General features: G+C 40.8%; 1 protein-coding gene across 2 annotated transcripts in view; it reads right to left on the minus strand.

Annotated features, from left to right (window-relative positions):
- The window catches only part of MAPK11 (mitogen-activated protein kinase 11), a 54,424-nt gene that overhangs the window by 16,957 nt on the left and 13,091 nt on the right, over positions 1 to 24,376 (minus strand). The window contains exons 1-3 of one of the 2 annotated variants that reach the window (XM_054272371.1): positions 14,970 to 15,173; positions 1,764 to 1,893; positions 773 to 831 (exon numbers count right to left, since the gene is read on the minus strand). In XM_054272371.1, the coding sequence (XP_054128346.1) occupies positions 773 to 831; positions 1,764 to 1,893; positions 14,970 to 15,082 (302 nt within the window). In that variant the 5' untranslated portion in view covers positions 15,083 to 15,173. Of the gene's footprint in view, positions 1 to 772; positions 832 to 1,763; positions 1,894 to 14,969; positions 15,174 to 24,376 lie in introns of those variants that run through there. The other variant, XM_054272382.1, reaches the window with a different exon arrangement.

The raw sequence follows: 24,376 nt of genomic DNA on the forward strand, positions 1-24,376 counted from the left end.
AGGACCTGCAAGGGCCTGGAATATCTGATGATGGAGGGAAATATTAGAGTGGCAGAAATAAGTGTATTTTGTGTAACTTCCCTCTCTGTTCCCACTGGAAGTTTTATTTTCTGACAAATTTTGCAGAAACATTGATTATTTTCCAAGTACAGAGCTGGAACAAAAGCATGCATCTGTCATACCCAATTCCCATTTGTGTAACTCTGCCCCAGAGTCAAAGGGGTTCGGTCACTAATTTCCGCGGAGACAAAAACATGTTAATTACTATTTCTTCTGCTAAATTGTTTACTTAAGTGCTTATACAATTATGTAAACCAAAAGGAAATCAGCATAAATCATGTTTGAGTCCCACCAAAATATACCTGGTACTAGGTTAGCCAGGAGTCTAGCCTAAATTTACCTTGTGTCAGTTAACTAACAGAACACTTTGCTGCACTCCTGAACTCTGCCATCTATGTATGAACAAATAACCCACAGTTTACAAACACACAGTTGAAGTGAAAAGATTTTAAGTTTATTGGCATTTATGCAGCATTAAGTCATTTACCATATACCTTTAATCTAATTTAAATAATTTAAATTTTCATTTAGAAAAGTACAAAAATGAGGTCTATCTCCCTGCCTCCTCTTTTGTGGAAAAGTTGCAAAAAGATTTTTACAAAGCTGACTGTGGCTGAAAGTCTTTTAGAAATGTATGTTCTTCCTTTTTAAAAGCAGAATGGTATTTACTTACTTAGTAAGTAGTCAGAATGATTTAAAAAATTTTACTTACACTTCGTTAAAGTTTTCTATTGATGTTGCAGGAGTAAAAACATCAAGCAGTCCTATAACCTGTAAGGTGACAGAAGGGGAAAGAAGTGACATTTTATTTTTACAAACCTGTAAAGCAACATGTGATTTGTATTGACAGTGCTCAACATTTTCAGGATGAAACTTACAAAAATATGACATATGGTTATACTGAAAATTGACATAGTACGTGATCTATAAAGGTATCACCTCAGCCATCTTAATTACAATCTTAATTATGAAGAATAAAAAAAAATAAAGGCAGAAGAAGTAATGTCTCATTACAGAAAAGCTGACACATGCCTTATACAATTGTTATACTTTAGATTATGCCCACCTTCATGACCTTTCTTGGTCTGTTTTCATTAACTTTTTTATTCTTTCTCCAGGATATATTTCAATCAACCATATTTTATTCAGGCTTCAAGTCATCAACCTACCTTTAAGCAAGTGGATGCTCCACTGAAATCAACTGTTTACCACATAAACTTAGACCATTAATTAGTAATGTGAGATCTGAAGGTCTACTGTCTTTCATTTAACTATTACACTGTAGTCAATTGCAACAAGACTAATCTGCCCCTAATTTCTCAACAGAATCCACATTCAGCAAAAGCAGGTTTGAGGTGTGGGGTCTTTTTTTTTCCTGGGCTGATGTTTCAAGATGTTTCAACAGTAGTGAATAGAATACTTTTATTACTTTATTAGAGAAGAGTATGATGACTTGTTTTGAGTTTCTTTAACCTCACCTTCAAGATTAAATTAGATATTTTTGAAATAAAAATGCAGTGTGCTGCTGAAAGCTTCCGAAGTCCAGTGACTTCACGACACCCAAGGTGGCTAGGTCCGGGTATCTTGGGTAGCTAGACAGTTGCATAGACCTTTTTGAAAAAGATTGTACCTAACTGAAATTAAGCTTCTATTGTAAACTTCTGTAAGGTCAATCCAAAGGGAAGAACTCACTCTCCACTTACGTTCTCGTGCTTCATGTGCTTAAGCAGCCGAAGCTCCCGGTAGGTCCTCCGGGCATGGATAAGTGATTGAAAAGGTCTTGAGAGCTTTTTCACTGCCACCTTCTGTCTTGTTTTGGTATCATAAGCTGAGCTGAAAGAGGGAAAGAAAAAGCCCACAATATGGCATGTTCTACAGCAAAGCTCTACGCCAGTTCATTGAAGGAACTTGCAGTCTCCTGAGGGCTCCTACCCCTTTCTTTACCCTCTTTCACCTTCTACTCAGGGACTGCAACCAGGGTGCCAGTCAGCAGTAACTCCCAAGTATTCCAACACAGGTCCCTTGTTTTCCACAGCAAATTACTAATGCTCATGGTACTGTTCAGGACTCATCCCCAGGCAGCCCTTTCCCCAAATGGCAGGAAAAGTAACCAGACAATTAGCTCCACTCATGCAGCTCCAGCCTCCAGCTCCAAGGCAGGGCTCGTAGGGAATATGCGGATTCAAACTGAAGTTTGTTCTTACTGAGCAAATTGGAACCTTTACTAATTAGAGGAACACTGCCTTTGTATCTATGAATATTAATCATTATGTAACCATTAGCTTGATAGATGACAATGTCCCCGAACTGGTATCAAGTTAGGATGCTGACATAATCATGCCCATGCCTTTCCCAACAAGTGAGGAATGGGCATGCCTTATACTCCAGCCCACATATCCACAGCATGTGTTTAATGTCCCACAGATGGAGGTGCCCTGCTGAAGAGGACACTAAGTATATAATCAATATTTGCAAGGAAGGGAGACCCACTTTTTTTTTGGGCATTAGAAAGACATGACAAGCACAAGCCACAAACAGATGTCTGATATGTAGCACAGGGATAAAAATGATCCCTGTATGTATTACTTCATACATAGTACACTACACAGTACAATTATAAAAAGACTCTGTTTGTAACCTCCTCTTAAGAAGAAAAAAAATTTCTTTCAGTTGTTACTCTTACTTATTAAGTAATTGTGTTCAATTAAAATACCTAGAAATTCTCAGTTTAAAGAGTGGATAACACTATGTGTACTTGCTAGAGAGCGCTAACAAATCAAGAATCTTCCCACACATTTATCTTATTACAGAACTTTTTTGGAATTACAAACACAAAAATTAAACAACATGAAAAATGCATGGAGTAGAATGTCAACAGTCACAGAAAATGCTATTAACTTCTTCTGCAGTGTTTTAAACACTCTCACAACTCGTTGTAGAACACACCTGCTAGAGACAAAAACCACTCATGGTGCCTGGAGTAGCTTCCAATTTAATACACAGAGTCTACAGTCAGCTGCAAATAGGTGGACTCTGACACATATTTGGTGCTATGCTAAAGTCACAAAGAGCCAAGTGAAGAGCAAAACCTCTATCTGCAGGATAAGCTGATGTTTCTAATCAAGGAATCAAGGGATACAATCAACATGCAGGAAGAACAGTGACATCCAAAAGGTGACTGTCCTAGAAATAACCCAACCTCCACGAGGCCAAGCCAGAATTTCATAAAGACAGAATAGAAGCAAGTAGATTTAATTAACAAGTTTCCTGTAGGCTCTGTGGAAGGAGGGAGTCACTCATGAGATAAATGACATAGATAAGCAGATTACTTAGCTAGTTCTTTGCAAGCATCACAGAAGCTGATCTTCTGCCAAGTTTTAAAGGTGCAGAGTGCTGTGGTTTTGCTGAGCACCTCAGAAAGGGCATTTCCCGAGCAGAAGAAAGAATGCATAGGAACAAGGAGAAGACTGGAATCACTCTGATGAGTGGATGGAAGGGATACAACAGAGAAACTCATTCCAACAGTGGGGCAGGGACTGAGTTATTCAGGATATGTGACTTGATTACATGGAGCAGCTCAAGGAACAAACAGTGTGAAAAGAACTGACAAACAGAAATATCTTAAATTCCACTTGACCAGCCACAAGGAAAGCATGAAGGTTGCAAAAATAAATCTAAAGAAATAAAAAGGAAGCCAATGCTTAGCTTCTAATATAACAAAGATTAGATGTAATTGCCCTGTGTTTAGCCATGGGCAACAAAGCCACTGGAGAACACTGCCAAGTCTCACAAATGCACACTGACTACAGTCTTTCCAGTTTTGGGGGAAAGGAACTGTTTATCCAGGTAAATAAATAACATTGTTCAAAACAGCAGTTTGCTTAACATCTCAGCTTTTCTGGTAATTCACAAGCCTTCCCACTCATGCTTGCACCAGTCTGTGAAATACTGTACACATTATACAAGAAGGCTAAGAAGAATTAGATTTTAAGCCCATTAGCATGATAAACATCACTCTCTTCCCAATTCTAAGTTCAAATATGAGTTTCAGTGGTTTAAAAACCACTGATCTTTAAGATGAATTGCTTTTTATCTTCTATATGACTCAAGGCTGCAAAGCTTTCAGATGATACAAAGCACAATCTTTTTAGCTTCAGTAATTCTTATGACAGCAGCTTTTTAGACCAAAGATGGAATCACATAAGGAGAGAGGAGGAAAAGGAAAAAGTGAAAAGGAAAAGGAAAGTTGAATTCTGAGACCTCCAACAGGAAATCATGAATCGAAGCTGCACAGGCCAGGGACTGACTTGGTTTAAATGAGTGCTTCCACACTCAACTAACCAAAGTTATAATCTGAGCTAATGCCTTCAGACTCCTTCCTTGCCTGGTTTACCATCATCGTAATTCAAGTTATTAACAGTAAAGCATACAAAAATATGCTTCATGTTGTTTGAACTGTCTTGTTTGTCAGATTCAAGGAGAACTTGTAGATGTGATCTCTGCTACTGCCTCTGTGATCACATTTTAAGACTAGCTCTCTCTGTCTTGCTATTACATCATCATAGCTACAATCTGGTTGGTCCCCTGAATCCCTCATCAGCCACTGGGTAAACTATTAGGTGATAGAAGGAAGGAGGAGTTGCTTCCCTTTCTTTGTGATTTCCCCACGAATGCTCAGCTTTCAGAATAAAGTTTCAGATGTCTCTGGAGAGGACATCTCTGGTTCCAGCCAAAGCAAAAATACAGGCACACCTGTGCTTGGCACCTGTAAATCCTTTCTTGGGGGCCTGTAACCAGCATGGTTAAAATGACTGAAAATTGCTTTTTAAAAAACCCCCAAACCCACACTGATAACTATTTTGATTTAACAGGGAAGAAAAGGGTTAGAGGCCTATTCCATGGTTTAACCACAGCTGGCAAAGTGCCACACTTCTGCCTGCTCACTCCTGTCCACTCTGCCTCAGAAAAAAAAATTAAACTTAATGTGTTGACATAAGAACAATTTAACAATTGGAACAAAATATAATAAAATGTAATCATGATGCCAAATAACTGCTTTAGACAGACTTTCTATCATAATTTAGAAAGAAATAGAATTACACTATCTTTTTAGTTAACAAGAAACAACTTTGTAACAATCACACCAATAGCTTTTTCAGATATGATCACTCTTGACCCAGAACCCATCAGAGTTATGACACATTTTTTGCTGTCTCTCCTTTTCAAGATCAAGGATAAAAAGCCATTACTCTGCTGGGATGGCATCATTTTCACACAGATTACAGACTTCGGTTTAGTGTGATATTCAATCATTGCTTAAATTAGACTCACCTTTTTAGTGCTGTCAACTCCTATATTTAATAATTCTATTGAAGTTCCACTAGATGAAATATCAATTTTTAGTTATGCGCATATTTTCCCAGTTCTTAATATTTCAGAGAAAAGTTTGAACACAGGGAGCTACTGCAGTCCAAAAACTCGAGAGGCAGAAAGCATGAGATTTTAACTTATATTTGAAGATAACCTTCAAGCCTCAAGATAACATTATAACTTTTGATGAGATATGGATTTTGGTAGCTGTTTATAACTATGGCTGTACATACAGTAATTTCCCTAGTATCCACAGAGTTTATCCTCTGTGGTTGCAGAGCAGTAAAACTGGACAGACAGGCCATGCATGTGTGCAGCCTGCTCAGACCCCTCAGGGATTTTGGGACTATAAGCACACTATTCACCTGTGGCTGCTTAGTCTTTGGGATCAGATTTGCCTCAGCAGCTGGAAGGCTGTTTGTAGGAGCCTGATCTTAAAACCCCACATGGAGCCAACTTGGATCTAATTTAGTAAACTCAAGGATTGAATGCAGGAAGAATCCTTCCTGGGATCAGCTGGTCCCCTTGAACTACAGCCAGTCCCTGAAATTCCTAATGCTTTGGGCTCAGAGAAGATTACTAGCTGGGCACTGCCCTACCCACAGTGCCTGGAAAAAGTTCATCTTGAATGCAGCATTCAGTCTACAAGTTCTCTTCATTCCTGGAGCCAGCTCAGATGTAGCTGATGCAGAATGAAGGTGTGACCCAAAGCTGGTTGTCCATGGTGCCAGTGTGGTGTCTCCAGCATCATTCCTGTTTGCTGTAGGTTACCCGTGTCAGACAATATTCCATCCCTTCAATATTCCATCCCATCACTCTGGATAACCACAAGATTTTGATTGTCTACAAAGTTTTTTGGCATTATAGCTGTACAAATTATTTAGGTCTATGCAATCTAAGCAACTGATTTGGGGTTAGGTGGAAAAACCACAAGACTAACTTTTCAGATTTTTTTGAAATATAATTCAGTATCTCAGCTTGCAAGGCTGTTACCTTTACATCATCAGAAGTTTGGCAACTGGCTGGACACACTATACCAAAACTTGGAGAGAAGGCTGGACACAGCACATGTGACAGTGACACTGGGTCTGGTCTTTCCCATTTGTTCCAGGATTCTATTTTTGTTTCTTTCAGTGTAGCATAAGTTTATTTCCTTCACTGGGTCACATTCCTCCAAAACATGCAAAAATTCCCCATTACATGTAACTGTTAAGAAAAGACAATAAAAAGGAAAGAAAAACCCCCAAAAGGCAATTCATGCTCAAAATACAGGTTCACAATTTTGAATTCTTATCTGCAGATCTCAGCACCCTTTCAAGTACCCAATGACTTCTTCCACTGGAGGTGACATGAACTTCCTTGTGGACAGATGTACTCTTAATTTGGAAGAGCCTAAGTTATTGAGAAAAACAAATAACAGCAGCAGAAGGGTCTGTGTGAGCAGGTATTGAAGGGGAAAGAACTGAAGAAGGGTCAACACTCAGAGAATCTCTTCACTGATGGAAGCAGCCCTTATGGCACATGGCACTGGCAAGTAAGATAGAAAAGACGGACCACAGGAACCCTGCCCTGGGACATTTTCTAGTAATTTCTTGCAATTTGGGTTCCTAGAACTACAGTGAATAACAACACTTTTTTACACTTCTCATAAATGTCACGTAAGTGAAAGAAAGTAATCACACGAACAACATGTGATTTTATTTTTTATTTGCAAGGTTTTGTTTGTGAGCTTTGTCTTTTGGGATTTACCTATCTTGTTCTTCTTCTTTAAAACATAAATTTCTATTTATTTTTAATTTAAATAAAAACCTACTTTTTATTGAGACATGAAGGAGCCATGAAAAAAAACCCACACAGCATCCATCCAATACAGGCAAAGGATCATATCAGCTATTGGCAGTGAAGGAAGAGAACAGAAAACAGCTACCCAAAGCCATTTTGAGTTGGGCAGCAAAGTAAACCCAGGAACTGGTTAATTTGTTTCTTCTTTATAAATGTTTTGTTACTGTTTCGCAAGTTCATGTTGGTGATTTTCACTCCCCAAGAGCTAGCTGTAAGGTTTGTTTGCTAAACCATACAAATCACAACATATAGGTGCATCAAAAGGAAACCATAAAGAAAAATTAGATGGTGGCAAGAAAAACAGCATGAGGATGTAATGGGAAGCTCTGAAACTACATGTTAATCTTCTAATTAGACAAAAAACCCCACTTGCTTGATGATGACAGGTTATTTATTGTACTGTAAAAATTACATCCCCTCACTTGGATATGTTTCCAATACACCATGCTGAGCACTAGCATCAATCGTTTTGGTTTTAGTACAACAACTGTTAATTATCTCTGATTAATTTACCCCTAAATCTAAACATAACCCCACAAATATCTTTTACATATGCAACATAATTGTTCTATAACCAACATAAAAATATGTTAATGGTTTTTTTTGTTTTAAGCAGACATTGAAAATACTGAAAAATAATCACTCTTCACATGTTTACGTGAATACATCACCAGTTTTCATTCAATGGAACATGATCATAAAAGTGCTGTATCAGCCTCTGAACTCACAAGCCATATTTTATTTTTTGATCTGTCTCCTGTGCCTCCACAGTGACTTAAACATTTAAATAACTTTACTGAGGAGCAGTCACACTTTTTTAGGTGAAGGTACAGACAGCACAGCTTATATCAGTGGGATTGATGTATTTAAAATCATGTTTGTGAAAAAAACATACAGAAGGTTGGGGTCATGAGCTGTTAATTTCCTCAGCATGTGCAACCAGCTCATGTATACTAAAATAATCAGGCATTGTACATAGTCTGAGCCCAATGTCAGTAAGTAAACAAGAATATCAGTCAGCTGCCACTAAACCAGTACATTGCTAGTGACAAATATGTTCCATTCAGTATTTAAAAAAAAAAAAAAAAAAGACTAACAGGTAGTTATATATTGTGGGCTTTGAAGCTTCAGCTAGAAATACTTGCAGTTAATCTGGATATAAAGTTTAACATGAAAAATATCAGTGCTTTCAAAAACATTAAACAAATCCATACAGACAAATTCTCACTTATATTTTGCCCTTCTTTTTCCTATTCCTCCCCCCATTTCTCCTTCACATTTCCTGTTTCCTCTCTCCACAACAGCAAAATATGAAATGGTAGCAATTTATTCCCAGGTTACACAGGGGTTTGAAATGTCCTCTCCCTACCCGACTCTATGGGCAGAATTGAGATATTGTAGTTTTGGTATGAAACAACTAATAGGTTCTGGAATTCAAACAGCTCCTTGTGAAGCTGTACTGAAGCAAGCAACCAGACTTTCAGGTTTTTGGGACAGGGACTGTGTTCCCAACTGTAATCATGGGTGACAGCAGGACAGGAAAGGAGGCAGCTATGCCACTGCTGCCTCATGTAGTCAGCAAGATAAGTATCATAAAAATATATTGAAGTCAGGACGGACGAGCCCTGCAGGGAATACTCTCTGTTAATGTATTCTTACAGCCACACAGAAGGCCCTTCCATGACCCCTGTTGCCTTTCTGCCACAACTGGTTCACCTCATGCCTCTCATCTCTCTACCATCCCAAGCCTCCCCTTTCTCTAAAAGAGATCTCATTAATTCCCTGTGAAAGAAAACCTGCAGAATACAAAGTCCCCACTTCTTAACCTTGTATTTTCTTCACCTTTCTTCACAAACATCTCTATCACCCTTCTCATGCCCACTTGTGTCAGGTGCTCCCAAGCTACTCCACAAGCTTAGTGACAGCACCCTACATAGAAATCTGTCACAGCAATTCTCAGCCTTTCTCATCCTTCTCCACAAACACCTCCTTCATTAAATCTTATTAGACATTCTCATTTAAAATAGGGACCTTGACACCACTAATTACCATCCTGCTTCCCTTTCCTTTCCCAAATCAGTAAACTACACTGTTCCAACAGCTGGAAAATACTCAGGATGAAACCAGAAAAAGGAAGGACAAGCAATCTGCATTCCACCCTAGTTTTCCACAAAACCACTCTCAACACACTCCCTATTTGATGTCTTCCCAGCTAGTGCTCAGAAACACCCTCCTTCCTGCATGTACCTTTCACAAAAATTCCTAAATTCTTGACCTTCCTTGGCTTTGTAGCTGCAAATCCCACTGTGCTTTTATTTCTAATGGCTATTTCTTTATGTTTCTTTGAGTATCTTTTTCAATCTGCAACATTTTTTTGTTGCTTCCCTTATTTTCATCCACTCACTCCAGCAATACTGCTGCAAAGATCCTCCTTCTAATTGGTAACACTGACCATGCAACCACTTTTATTTAGTTCTCCTCTCCATTGCAACCTCACCTTCAAGGCCTTGTTTCTAAGTATTTTTGTTACATATACTGACTTTTAAGAGCTGTCCTACCTCTGACTGGGGTCTCATATCAGCCTTCATGTCAATTTTCAAGCAAGTGTTTGACTATGCTTAGAGGGCTCTATTGTAAATATCTACACCACTAAAGAAAGGTGTCAATGCTTTCCTTCTGAATGCTGCATACCAAAAATAGACAACTCCTATAGGGTCTTGGACAGCAGTATTTTAACAATGTTGTGGAAAAAGTTTCCAATAATTATAACCATTTGTAAGATGAAGTTCAGCCCCTGTATTTATATTGAAAACAAAAGACTTAATCAGAAAGCAGTCCAAAGGGAGTATACAAAAATCCACGTGTGTCTGGGATTGTGCATTTAGCCTGTAAAAATCTATACCATCTTCACTTTCCAGCTGTATTTACATACAGCAGTTGTGTGTTACTACTACTCTAAAAGTTTATCTCAGCATTTACTATTTAAAGTAGCATGTAGTGCTACAGTGATACACACCACAACTCCAGTAACCTGATCTCACAGTTGAAATCATACACTTAGTATCAATACGGCTAACTAAACAGATACTTAAAGAAAACCCAACAGAACCCAACCTGATATCATCAAGTACAATCTCGGATGAAGGAACTTTTCTCTTTGTCTGCTAGATTCAATTTACAGCAGCTTTTAAAACCTTTACATGATACTGAGTTGTCTTAGCATCTTGTTAGAGTTCCTCAACGTGAAAAGGATGATATCAGCAGTGTTATGTTCCAGTATTGCAAGCTAATGCCCTCAAAACATCTGCGAGTACCAGAAGCACAGAATGGGGTGAATGGCAGGAAAGAAGGGGTTAAACTTCAAGATCAGAACATTCTGCTTCTATTTTTCCGCTTGTACTTCCTCAAAGCAAAACTGTAGCTTAAACACCTTCTCCCATTCTTACCCAAAATTAGCCAGGACATAAACTTAATGAATCTTAAGCACATGTTTAAAGTAAACAGGATAGAGGGATGCTGGAAGTGTTGTAAATGACTTAAGGCAGGCTTTGCTCTCCTGCTTTTTTTGAACCGAGGCCTGTCCCACTACACTTTCACTTAGCAGACCCCAACTTAAACATCTGTTAGGTCACCTGAGATGGTGTTAGGCATTGCATAGTCTTAAAATCAAAAGAGACTGAATGTAAGTACTACTGATGGCAACAGACTCTGAGAAAACGGTGCAGGAGTCTATGGTTGTGAAGAAACTCTGGACTCAGTTTGGTTCATCTTGCAAGGTCTGTTCTTTCCAAAGAAGGCAGAACACAGAGCCTGCAATATGCTAATGGCAAACAACCTGTTGGAGAGATCAGAGACAGCATCCTGCAGAATGCCGTCAATCCCTCCCAGGCAAAAATAGGACTAAATAGGTTAGAAGACAGTTTACAAAAGCTGGTATAAAAAAGAGGCATACAGGCTTTAAAAAGATCCAAAGAACAGGAAACCAAAAATCTATACATGTTACATAATTTGTGGTATAATAACAAGAAGTCTTTTAAAAAGATGAAGCTCTTTCTCAAGCAGGTAGCAATGCCACCTCCCAGAGGAAAAGGTGGCCAGGCATCAAACCACAGTGGAACCACCAGGGCAACCCAGCTGGAAAGCACAGATGCTCCAGGCTAAAGGTCCCATTTATAAGCAACAGCACTGGGACAGTTAGAAGTCTCAAACATAGCCAGAATTCTTATTTTAAAAAGCAGAACCATAAGGAACAAGAATTTAAAATTCAGTTTGACCTGAGAAATAGTCACTTTTCTCTAGGACTGAAAAGAAAGGATTGTAGATTAAGACTACCTTGTCAAAGTAAGGTATCTGGCTTCCTATCTAAATGGCTTAATATAATTTAAAGACTGCAAAACTCTCAATTAGCAGGTCTGGTGCCGGTCCTTTAAGAGTGAGCCAGCTCTTTGACTTCTGTGAGAGGTAATTCAACTATAAAGGCTGGGCACCAAAAACGCATTTTTTGAAGAAAACTTTAAATTTAACCAAATTTTAGCTTGAGAAAGAGTTAAAATAATAGTCTAATAATAAAAAACCCTGGCCTTGATAAGCAAAGCTATAGCAAAAAAGAAAACAATCCCAAACCACACCAGTTGTGCATGTAAATTTGATACTTGCCAATAAAACCCAACCCCTACAAAAGGAGGAATTAAGCAAAACATACGGTTGAAAATGCCAATGATAACTTTACTTGTAATTAAACTATACACTCCCATCCCTCACCCCCTGGCTTTAAACTTTTTTTCCTAAACTTAAAAAATCAGACCTGACAGCAGCAAATGACAGAACATACAGGAGCTTGAATGGCCACAGGAAAAAGTTCAGGCAAAAGAAAGCCTTGCAGAAAGCTAAGGTACAAGAGTACCATAAAAAGTACTTCTAGGATTAACTACTTGAGAGAAAGACCTCACAGCTCTCTCTGTGATTCACATAGATGCTAAGGTGCAACTCTGCTTTGCAGTGCAGCTGAATTTGGAAGATTTCCAAAACCAAATGTTCTTTGTGATATGTCATTAAAAAAGTGACACAAGCACTAGAGCTTTTTATACAAGGGAAGATTTGGGGTTTCTACCTATTCCACATCTAAATAAAAACAAAAGAAAACCCAAATGGGAAAGCAATGTGCTTGGCACAGATATACCTCTAAAAGTGAATCTGTTTTAAACCACTAGTATCTATCTCCATAGCATATTTGATGCATCTGCAGCTAACTCAAACACAAATTCTACTGGACACATGAAATGTCAATAAATTGGGCCAAAACACAGCCTCCTGACACAAACTGCTCCATTGGTTTTGAGCTGCCAGCAAAAGATGCTTAAATGCAAGCATTTACAATATGTTTCTTATTATCAGTTATCAATTCAGTAACCCAAGTCTGCGGGCTATGACAAATAATTTACTGTTAAAAAAGAAAAGGGTAGGCCTAGAGAAGAGTTTCACTGAGGTAGAAAAAATTTGTTACAACTCTCTTCTCATTTCAAAGCCAGCATTTGGAGTTCAGGACCTTGGCTGCTATTCATCAAAGCACTTAAGAATTTGTTTAATTCTAGTAGTTTCTGTAAGACTTGAATATGTTTTTAGGTATTTTACTGAATAGGAGTACAACTATTCACAGAAGCAATATAGCATATTACTCAAGGGAATGGTTGCATCTTGTAGGTCTCCTGGGTAAAGCACATGCACACAGACAGAAAAAAAAATCAATTTCAATAGACTCTAAAAATAGAAGGCTTTTCTCAGAGAGATGCATACCTTTTCCTCACATTCAAGCTTCTGTTTGGGTTTATACTTCATTGATGTTAACAAGGCTATTAATATAGAGCAACGTTTTATTGCTATATTCTATTTTTAAATGTCTATTTTAGAGTAAATCTTTCTCATAGCATGTTCCAGTTTCCATTTTACATCTTCATTTCCTAGGCTTTGCAATTGATAAAAATTACTAGGATTTCCTTGGCTGTGCAGTTTCAAAAAGCAAAGCACCAGCTGTGCTGCAAGTGAACCACGACATGTTTTCACTTCCTTTGCAATTGCTCAAAACTCTTGACATCTCATTATAAAATTCAATAAAGTAGGTCTTTCCCTCAAAACTATGTCAGCATAAATAGGGAAAGTAACCAGAAATGCAGTTTCAATTGGAACACAAAAGTAGTTACTCTGCTACTGTATATCCATCCAGCTCTTAGTTTACTTTCTCCTCTTTCCTATCACAAACTAAATTTTTATAGTGTAAATAAAAGAAGTCGTTGTGGAACTATTCCCAGCATCTGCTCGGAGCAGTTAGCACATGCTAACTACAACGACACTCACATGGTATTGGCCCAGACCTCCCTGCTGCAAGCATAAATTAGGAAAAATAAAAAAAGAGAAGAATTCAAAGACACTTCACACCAGTTCTGAGTGTTTCTGCTGATAGTTGGAGGTTTTTTTAAAATGCATACTCCTAGTTTATGTGCAAACTTGGACATTTCACAGAGCTAGAGAATGAACTAATACAAAACTGTTCTCTGGTATCTGAGAAAAAGTGAGGACTACTGCATGAGTTTAGAGCACGGCAAAAAACCAAAGTTCTAAAGAAAATTTTAAAAAAATACCTTTATTTAAAGTAGCACTTGCATTTAAAGGGCCATGGACTATTTATTATTGATTGTTTTACATATTTCCACTCACCCAGCTTACAAAAGAAACACGACTCTTTCTCAAAAACCCTTTAACCGCCACTATTATTTCCATAAATTGATTCAAAGCTTTTATAAGCGTAGTAAAGTGTGCATCAAATACTAAAGTAAAGCCCAGCCTGCACTGGGAGTTCCCGAGAGTGCAAGCCTGACGTAGGAATTACCAAAGAAAGAGAAACGTTTTATGACAACATGTGGCAAACCCTTCCAATTCCTTAAGAGGCCGGAGCCCTTGGGCAGCAATCTGTCCTAATCTGCGATGCCCCGAAAGCCCGGGGTGAGCATCCCGTGTTCTCCCGCAGCCTGCCCGGCTCCGGGGGCTGCTCCCATTGTCTCGGCGGACAGAGCGCTGCGCCCGCCGCGGCTGCCCCGGCCTTGCGTGTGTCCCGGTACAGCCCCGGCGGGAAGGGCCGCGCCGCCGGGAGCCGTGCCGCCCGGGGCGGACCCCGCTCGGGGACCCCTTCCCCAGCCCCGCCGCCGCCTGCCGTCCTCCGGCTCGGAACCGCCATGACTGTGCAGGATTCCCGGCTTCGGGGCAATTTTCCCTCCGGAGGCGGGAGCAGCACCGGCCGCAGCGGCCCCGCGGCGGGCGGTCACTCGGTGCTGCCGGCCCGGGGGCAGCCCGGAGCCCGGGGACGGCCCCGGGGCGGCGGCGGGAGGGCGGGCAGGGCTGCCCCACGTTAGCGGCGGCGGGAGGGCGGGCAGGGCTGTCCCGGGAGCGGCGGGTGCGGTTGCCCGGGTGACGGCGCGGCTTCCCGGCCCCGCGGGGCCGCCGGCCGGGGCAGCGGGGCGGGAGCTCCCCTCACCCCGGTGCCCGGCGGACACGCCCCCGCCCCGCCGCCGCCGCCGGCCCCTCCGCTCCCGCACACGACCCCCGGCGCGGCGCGGCGGCTCCCGCCTGCCCCGCATTGTCCGTCCCCGCCGCCCGCCGGCTGCACCTGCCGGCTCCCGGCCCCTCTGCCGCCGCCCCGCACCTACCAGACGGAACCGTAGGCGCCGGAGCCGACGGGGGTGAGGTTCTGGTAGCGCTGGGGCACCTCCCACACCGTCTTGTTCAGCTCCTGCCGGTAGAAGCCGCCGCGCTCGGACATTTTCCCGGAGCCGCCGGCAGCAGCGGCGGCAGCAGCGGCAGCCGCCCCTCAGTCGAGGCTGCACGGCCGGCGCCGGCGGGGAGGAGGGACCGGGAGGGGAAGGGGAGGGGAAGGCGGAGGCCGAAGGGGTGGGGGCAGCGGCCAGGGCCGGGGGAGCCCGGGTGGGGACGAGGGGAGGCTTGACGAAGGAGCCCAGGATCCCCGGGGCGGCACCCGGTGTCTTTCCGCGGGGCCACCCGGGGGCTTGCGGGGTGTGGCGAAGCGCCGATCCCGCCCCGGAGCATCGCAGCCGGGGCGGTGACGGACCGGAGCGGGGCCTCGCCGCATCAGCCGCCCCTGCCCGAATGTGCGGGAAGGGCCCGCGCCGCCGCTCTGCTCCCCGCGGGGACAGCGGGGACGGGCAGACCCGGTTATCCCGCCCTTCGCCTGGTGTCTCTCAGGCTTTCTGAAGCCTTGCTGACACCTTTCTTACTTTGCCACGGCCACCTGAAGTTCCCTGTGGGCCCGCCAGGCTCCCCCCGTCCCCAGCTCGAGCTGCAGCCACAGCGGCGCTGACCCTGCGCCGGGGGATCCTCCGCGGGGCCAGTGCGGGCCCCGCTCACTGATGGAGCCCCGGGCAGGTCGGGGGTTTTCTCGGAGTCCTCTGGTGCCTAAAATTTCCCCTTACCGCATTGATTCCCGCATGCAATCATCTGAGTCTTCTTCCTTTTCATCAGTGAGGACTTGAGCCCTCAAGACAATAGATAATCTTGAAGACTTTAAAAGTCCAAAATTCATGCAGCAGTTAAAGGTTCTCTGACTTTACTGCACGTTTTCTTTTCTCCAAAATGTACCTTATACAATACCTCAATGACGTCTGAAATCATGACAGCACTACTGCAATGTTACCAGTATATTTCTTTATGTATTGTTTCCTTCCATGGCTTCTTACACTTCTTTGAGCACCTGTAAGTTACTTGTACATAGTCTGTTTGCATAGATTCAGTGTACTGGGATTGCTTTACACCTGCCTTTGAATCACTGTGGAATATAAATCCTTGCATTTCAGAACCCTCCTGTACCATGTATTGCTGGTCGCTTTGGCAAATAGCTGCTCAGTTTGTGCTAGGACATAATGTGAGTGTAGAGAACATGTATGCTTGAATAGTTGTGAGCATGATGGGACAGATAACAAGTGTTACAGATGCTCCAAACACTGGATGATGGTTCAAATTCCAGCTCTGAAACCTCAGCCCATGTTGCATGACAGGACTTCCATACTAGGACTGTTCAAGTGAACAGCACCAGCAACTTGGCATTTGCTGGGTGCTTTTCAAATAAAAAATACACGAGTGGTACTACTATAGCCTACTACTATTTATCTACAGACATCCACTCAAAGACTACTAAGTGCTCCTAGAGCAATAGTCTAGTTCTCACTTCTACCCTTCTCCAGTGCAGCAGACCTCTCCAGTTCTCTCCAGACTGCTCCCTGGTCCCACTTGAATATCTATGCTGAGGGCATAGCACTTGAAGGGAGTGAAAAGTGTAAAAAAATCCAACAATACATTAATTTATCTTATTTTTTCAGCACCACTGTAAGCAGTTTTAAAACTGGAGTAACCATGCAGTGACACTACAGCAGGCCAAGAAGAAATATTTCTGTCACTGCCATCCCCCATCTTATTTGCCCCTAAAGTAAGTGGCCCCAAATGTTTACCATTGCAAAAATGGAACAAATACTCCTACTTGCTAACTTTTATTGTACTTTGTCTCTAGAGGTGTTTTGGTGTATTAAATTATTTCTGTCTAAATGCAGCCATGATTTTTGGAAGTTGTGTCTGTCCATGTATCCCCAAGCTTTTAATCGTGCAATTTCCACAGGAGTTCATTTTTCATATTACTGGTTAATATTGGTAAATATTTACAGTTGGTCTCAATTTTCTGTCTTCTCTGAGTTTCTGTGAGTTATTTGTGTTGCAATTATGACTCCGAGACTGTGCTTGATATCCTTGTTTTATTGGATACTACGGATATGGTCTGCTACTGTGTGTAATGAAGGAGATAATGGAAAACATCGAGATGCAAGGACAGTGTATTTGAGTTGTCTCAGAGCTAGGTAGGTTCTAGGCCTCCAGAAATGTCCCATAAAGCAAGCCCTGAGAGCTGCCTTCCCACGGCAGAATCAGCTCATCCATCTTTGCCATCTCTGTGAAGGAAGAGGACAAGGCAGAGACATCTCCCTTGTCAGCTGGATTCTTCTCTTTCAGCTGCAGTTTTACAGGAGGTGTGACGGCACGAAGAAAAGATAAGGTCACAGCTTCTGCTGTACCTGTACATACATTGCCTTCTTAGGAATACTGTTACATAAAACTGAGCCTGAAGCTGTGTTGGGACTCCCACGGACAGGGAGAGCCCATGAAAGAGCTGTGGACACTGCACAGCCCTCCCCACCTTGCCCTGAGAGCATCCTGTGTGACAGCTCCTCACCAGGTCAATGCTGGTGGCCGGAGGGCGGTGGCAGGGACTCACTGCCTGTCACACGGGGCACAGCGCTGGGAGGGACCCCGTGTGCTGCAGTGGGACAGGCTGGGACACACAGGCTGTTTGTGGGGTGGGATCAGCTGGGTGAGCCTCGAGGCTGGTGAGGCAGCCCTGCATTCAGGGATGAGGAGGCTGTGCCCCCAGGAAGGGTGGGATGCCATCCCTCAGACACACAGCACATCTAGCCGGTACCAAAGGAAGCAAACTTGCTGGCAGAGCACTAACTTGCTGTTGTGACTCTTCTCCCACTGAATGGTCAAACCCCACATTAGTCTCATTAGAATAAACCTCAGTGAAAACAAAGGAATTTATTGTTTTAGCCAGTTATGAGTTGCTGATTTCCAGTTGTTCCTCATTCCTATTTTTTTGAGTTGGACTTGATGATCCTAATGGATCCCTTCCAACTCAGTGTATTTGATGATTTTCCCTCCTTTTTTTGTTTGATATATTACAGAAAGCTTGCACATCTTTGCTACCCTCCTCCAGGTTCCTTTCAATTCTCATTTATTCTTTCTCTAGTTCTGTTTTTGTACTCAGTTTAGAAATCTCAAATTTAATATATAATGGAGTTCAAAGATTGCAATTTTCATACTAATAATAAACATAAAAAAGAAAGAAAATGCCACCTTAGTACTCAAAACATATAATTTCCTGGTGGAAAACAACCATATTACTGTAAACTCAGCACTGATTTAAAAAAGACTTTGAAAAACATAGGACAGACTGTTTGTATATCAGAGTTCAGACTGTTCTCAATACAATTGCTATGAATATAGGATAGCCCTAACTAAAAATCTACCAAGAATCACTGAGGTTTTAGGATGAACCACCATGGTTCTGTCACTATATCTGTTATGTACTTAACTTTGTACTTGGAGATGTCCATTAATGGATTTCACCATGTCCACCTGAAGTTAATAACAGTAAACTAAACATAGTAATGTTGTGAAGGTGCTTCCTGTGCCACTTTTGAAAATGTTGTAGGGTATATGGAACATATTTATAAAAGATTTATTTTTATTATATTTTATACTTTTATTCTTTATTTTTATTCTTTCTTTATTCGTTTTATTTGCAGGTTCTTGTGAATTTCTGAAACTACATCTACAAATAACATAGGAAAGCTGCCACTGTTTGTAATGACTGAAAGATAAAGTACAGACAGCAGGAAAGGCTAAATGAAGTCCTCTGTAAATAGCAAGTCAATCATTACCTACTCCTAACACATTGGTTTCCATGAGATTGCTTTGCCAGGGACCACGTATCTTTGTGACTGAATCACAAGACACTTGTTGCATTTGCCCATGAAATACTCTCTCATATTTCTGCTATTAACTGGCTGTTGCCAAAGACCTATTTGGAAGAAGGCTTCATAGCACCCAGGTTGATTCAGATGACCTGCTCCAGCCTGAGACTATTTTGTTCTGTTAGGTCTTAGATATTTAAACTGGAAAAGCATTTTTTTTTAATGTTGTGAGAACATGAAGGGTCTTGCATTAAAGAGAACTTAAAATTTAGTTACTCATTTTTAGCCTCAAGTTGAAAATTAAAAGTTCAAGGCATTTCACACCTATAATGAGGTGTGAAATCAAATGAGAAATTCTGCTATTGATTGAGGACTTTTAAAATCTGGGTTAAATCCTAGTAATTATATGGCAAGAATAGGTTTCTATTCTTTCTGAGAAGAGAGATTCTAATATGGCTTGAGTTCAGAGCTCAGGCTTTGTTTCCTTTTTTTCCACATTCTTTCTCTGTGGAATTAGGATAGCCACTAGATATCTCTGTGACAGCTTTCCACGTTTATGACCTGAGACTAGGATTGTTTCCTTTTTTTAAGTATAAATATATAAGACTGATGCTACCTGAGATAGTAATAACACTTTACTAGCTAAGCATATTGTTTGCAGACATTGATAAAATTTTTCACATATTCCTATCATACTGCTGTGGATGCAGGGTGGGAAATATTTTCTAATATCCTGTTAAAAATGTAATTCTGACAAAAAAAAAATCAGTGTCCTTTACCTAAAATTACAGAGGAGTGTATCTTGGCCTCCTGGAGTCTACCAGAACTGGGTGGCAGTGTTTTTCCTACATGCAGGAGCAACACATGGCTGTTATTCTAAGATCATGTTGCTATTAGATGTCTCAATGTGATTGGAACTGCAAGCATGCTGGCAATTGGTGTCAGAAGTCCCCAAAGTAAATTAAATAAAATACAATATCCTGCTCAGTCATGTCAACAAAGGCTTCTAGGTGCATGTACATTCAGAACAAGGCCATCACCAGAAAAATAAATAGAGATTTAACTTTATAATAATTCCTAATTAAGCAAACAAAGGTCCAGATATGAAGAAAGGCTGAGATGGGCTATTAATACATAGTGCCATATTTTCACTTGCAATCCATGTAATTATGTTGCCTGCTGAATCACAACAACACCATGATGCTATATTCTTATGCATAATACAGCTTCAGTCAAACACAGTCTAATATTGACATGTATAATCAGTAGCTGCAGAGAGCCCAGCACTGCTCCTATTCAAGTCAAATTTCATTATGAGAATGGGAGCAAGAACACATTGTTCCAAATGCATTAATTTGGGCTTCTGTCCTGAATATACATCAGCTGTAAATTTTTTCACAGTGACTGAAGGTACTCTAAAGATGAAAGCAGATGCAGAGGTAAGAGCCCACATACACGAAGCTCTGTTTTTTTCTGATGCACATTAAGAAATCACACTCAAGGAAAACTGTTTAACTGACTACTGTGTTGTTTCTTTTGGCTCCAAAGAACACCATGGGTTCTTTAAAATGGCTGTGCATTGCAAATCATGAATTCCTCTAATCACAATCCAAAAATAATTATGTATTGGAACAATTATATTAATGAGGTGTCAATCTGGCTAAAACTGTGCTTATTCTGCATGCAAAGTCAATATGAAGAAAAGTTGTTACTTACAGGACTTCTAAATGCCATGGGGTTGTAGATGTGTACAAACTTGCACCCACACCCATAGGGCTGCTCTGCCTGATGCCTGTGAGCTTTGGAACACGGTAAACTCTATTTCAGTGCTTTAAAAATATGCAAATATTTGCAGTTGAGGGAGAACAATATGAAAGTAATATCTGATTCAGCTTTAACTCTTAATGAACACTTACAGAAAATTGATACCAATGCAAACTTGTAAAAGCAGCACACAAATTTCTAGTAAATTAGCCTGACTTAGTATGAGGTGCATGTATTCACATGCCTTCATTTGCCATCTGCTACTCATCTGCAGAATTTTGCACTCCAATCTGGTGCTGTTCATTTCCCATAAAGCAGTTACATTCAACCTTGTCATACTGAAAATACTGCATCCTTCTTCATAGTTGTGTTTTTCAGTCATTATTTGAGATATTGTGAGGCTACAACTCAGACAGCTTGAGAAAAATGGTACAAGTTCGCTTGTTCTATTGTATATAATCCTGTCTAATCTATCTGCAGGGGTTTTTTTGTCCATTAGCATGACTCCAGTGCACAGTGGCTATTCCACAAAGGTGAAAAGTGGGATTTCTACTTTAATCACATTTTATTTCTCGCTGATATTACAATGTCACCTTCTTGGTTTTTACTTAATAACCTGTCTTTGGACTCTGCTGAGAAGACCTTGAGAAGACCTTTGGTTCCTCAAAGTAAATGTGTCAGTAAGGCTTCAAAGAATGGTTGCAATGTGACTGTGGCGTGACAAATGACACTGCAGATGTTGAGCAGGGTGGACAATAATGGACCTGATGGCGGCATGCCCTCTACTGAGGCTTCACAAGGGCTTGATAAAGCCAGGGAAATGCAGTTGTGTGGCTTGGCAGGCTGCTATTGGGCACATTTGGACCCAAAACATACCTTGCTTGCTAAATATCTGGATCAAACTTTCTGCTATTATTATTATGGCAGGATGGTAGGACAATAATGTGATGTTTTAAAAATCATTTCAAACAATCATTTGGATAAAAAATGTGATCCACATTCTATTTGGGAGCTGCTATCCATAAAAGAAGACAATTTTTTCACAGTTTCATCATAATTCAGGATGTATTTGATACACATTGGTTTTTTCAGGCTATATAGACCCTGCATCTACTGAAATCTAACTATAGTTTATTAATGAACCTACACAATCTCTATGCTGTGAAAGAGCAGCTTATTGCTCCTTAGATTTTCTTGTACTTATAAGAGTTCTTATAAACTGCACTACAAAAGCTGTGCCCACAGCTTAACAACGTTCTTATGTATGTATGGCCATCTTAAAAAAAAATTAGGCCATAAACCTTTGTATCTAGAACTGTGTAGATGTATGATATACATCTACTAATATTTCAGAAATAAAGATCAGGTGTTGCCTCAGTTTACCTGTTTTGTATTATTGTACTTGAATTACACAGTTAGATCAATGAATAAAAGCAATGGCAAACATAAACTGTTTTTGAGGAATAATTAATTGAGGGACTTGAACCTACAGATTTAAGCCTCTTAATAACCCTGTTATAAACTTGAACTTAACAAAGGGAATACTGAATCAGAGGCCCTGGAAAGGAGTGGGGTTATCGGTAGTTGCAAGGAATAACTGAGACAAATCCTGACTGCAACAAGCATATGACCACAAGAAAAGGGGAAGGGAATTGTGCTGAAAAGAGTTTTCAAGGGAAGGCTGCTACACTGATGAATAATATCAGACTGGAGGCGATTTCCAGTCACTGAATTACAGGTGTTACGTTTGCCATCACAAACTGACTGAGTGCCAATTAATAAGTAGTTTCACTGGCCTTATAAAAAAATTTAGGTTCTCAACTACCAATGTATATTTGTGATTATGCCAGTGCTGATCTCTGGCCTTTCTTTGGTGTTTCACATTCCTCCGGTGTATTTCTAGACATCAAGTGTGTCTGTGGCAGCATTAAGTTCTCTGAGCTCTTTTTGTTTCCTGTACTAAGATAGGCTCACCTCTTGTTAGTAGGATTCTGAGGAGAAGGCCAAGCAGAAACTGTAACAGCTCCTCCTGTGGAGTTGACTATTTTATGAAAAATACTATATGACGGTTCTCTGTGGCCACCAGGGAGTTACAAACTAATCCTTTTTTGTACTACAGTCTGTTGTTTAAAGAGAAATTAATTATTCCAAGTTTCCTTGGGGTTTTACTCATCCTGTAGTAAAACACAAACTGTCCTGTTTGCTGCTTGCTTACTGTTATCTCCTGCTTCAAATGGTAAAATAATAAATAGGTTGAGATTTTTTATCGACTGAGACTGTCAGACATGAATGGCATAACTGGGCTTTCCAAAGCAAAGGTCATATCCACTGCCTTATTTGTGTGAACATTTCAGTGACAGCACAGTGACCTGTGGCAAAACCTTTTCGATTCCCAGCGTGCATTTGGGGACTCTTCAATATAAATTTTTCATGCATACCAAGCTAATGTTTCTGTCTATAGTGGTTTTTAACACTAAAGGGAACCAATGAAAGAATTCTTTGCTGGCAAAGGCAGCACATTTGTTCTAAAGACCAGCCTGTTTTACAGCAAAATGCTTTGGTAAGCTAAAGTTTCTTAACACTACTTACCTTCTTCAGTCTCATTTGAGGTGGAAATCAACTGAGTGTACCTTGAGAAATAAGGCAAGTATGTCCTTAATTGGAGTTTACAGATGATGATTTTTATGTCATGCTACAGGTGTTCTTGAAATTATTGAGGAGATGGGTGTGAAGCCGGTTTTTATTACCAACATATTAACTGTTTCATCTTACTCCAGTTAGATGAAATACTTTTGTATCTAGTGGTCTACCTATTTTTTGCAGTAGTGTGGAACAGTGGATGAGTTTGTAAGAAGCCTCTTTTACAAATATATTTTTAAGTTTTGTCTGTCACAATATATTCCAGTTTCCTTCTAAAAAGACATCAGCCAACTGCATTGTCCAGCATTTTTTGCTTAGAGGTAGAGCTTATATTTTCTTTAAAATCTCGGGATGACTGGAAGCATGGCAGTTGAAACCAATTCTCTCTCTCCCTGTCTTTATCCCTCCATTTCATAACATAGAGGTTTAGCAAATATTGTATCAATTTTAGGTAATTCTTCTAGAAAGCTCTGTAGAATGCTTTTCCCAGTGGGGGCTTTAGAAGCACCATGCTTGCTGTAACTTTTCTTCTTTTATTTGTTTTCATAACTTTTTCTGCCTTGAAATATAGATGCAGCAAACCTTGGATCAAGATTCATTTGAAAGTGGTTTTTTTATGTATTGTAAAAATCAAGTCCTCTACAGCTGTCTCTTGAACTTTATGGATGCCTTTACAGTGTCCATTTATTCCTTCTGCCTGATCTGTATCTTGGTTTTTTGTGTGATGCTGTTGCACCTACCTGACAGTTTTAGCAGGTCTCTCTCCATGACTCAGCAATTATGAATGTATTTTGAGGCCCAAATCAATGTCTGGACTTGCCTCAATTTGTGCATCCTGCACTAACATCTATTTTGAAATGAGGATTAGCAACATTTAAAGCACCTATGGTAGACTATTTTTCCTCCAATTTAGATAAAAGCATGTTACCAGGATCTCAGTGGAATGGTAGTGTTTTGTCTTTATACAAATAGAGGCTCACTGAACCCAGTGAGATCCCAGTGCCTGTGAATGTTGTTGATATCTGCCCCAAGACACACCATGGTGCTCAGAGTCTGGTTCTGTACCATCTGTGCCATTCAAAAGAGTCCATGTTATTCCTGCTGCAGATTCTTCCCCTTGC

This window comes from Melozone crissalis, unplaced genomic scaffold, assembly GCF_028551555.1.
Source record: "Melozone crissalis strain CALT ecotype California unplaced genomic scaffold, PUWL_Pcris_2 ptg000004l_1, whole genome shotgun sequence".
Taxonomy (NCBI): domain Eukaryota; kingdom Metazoa; phylum Chordata; class Aves; order Passeriformes; family Passerellidae; genus Melozone; species Melozone crissalis.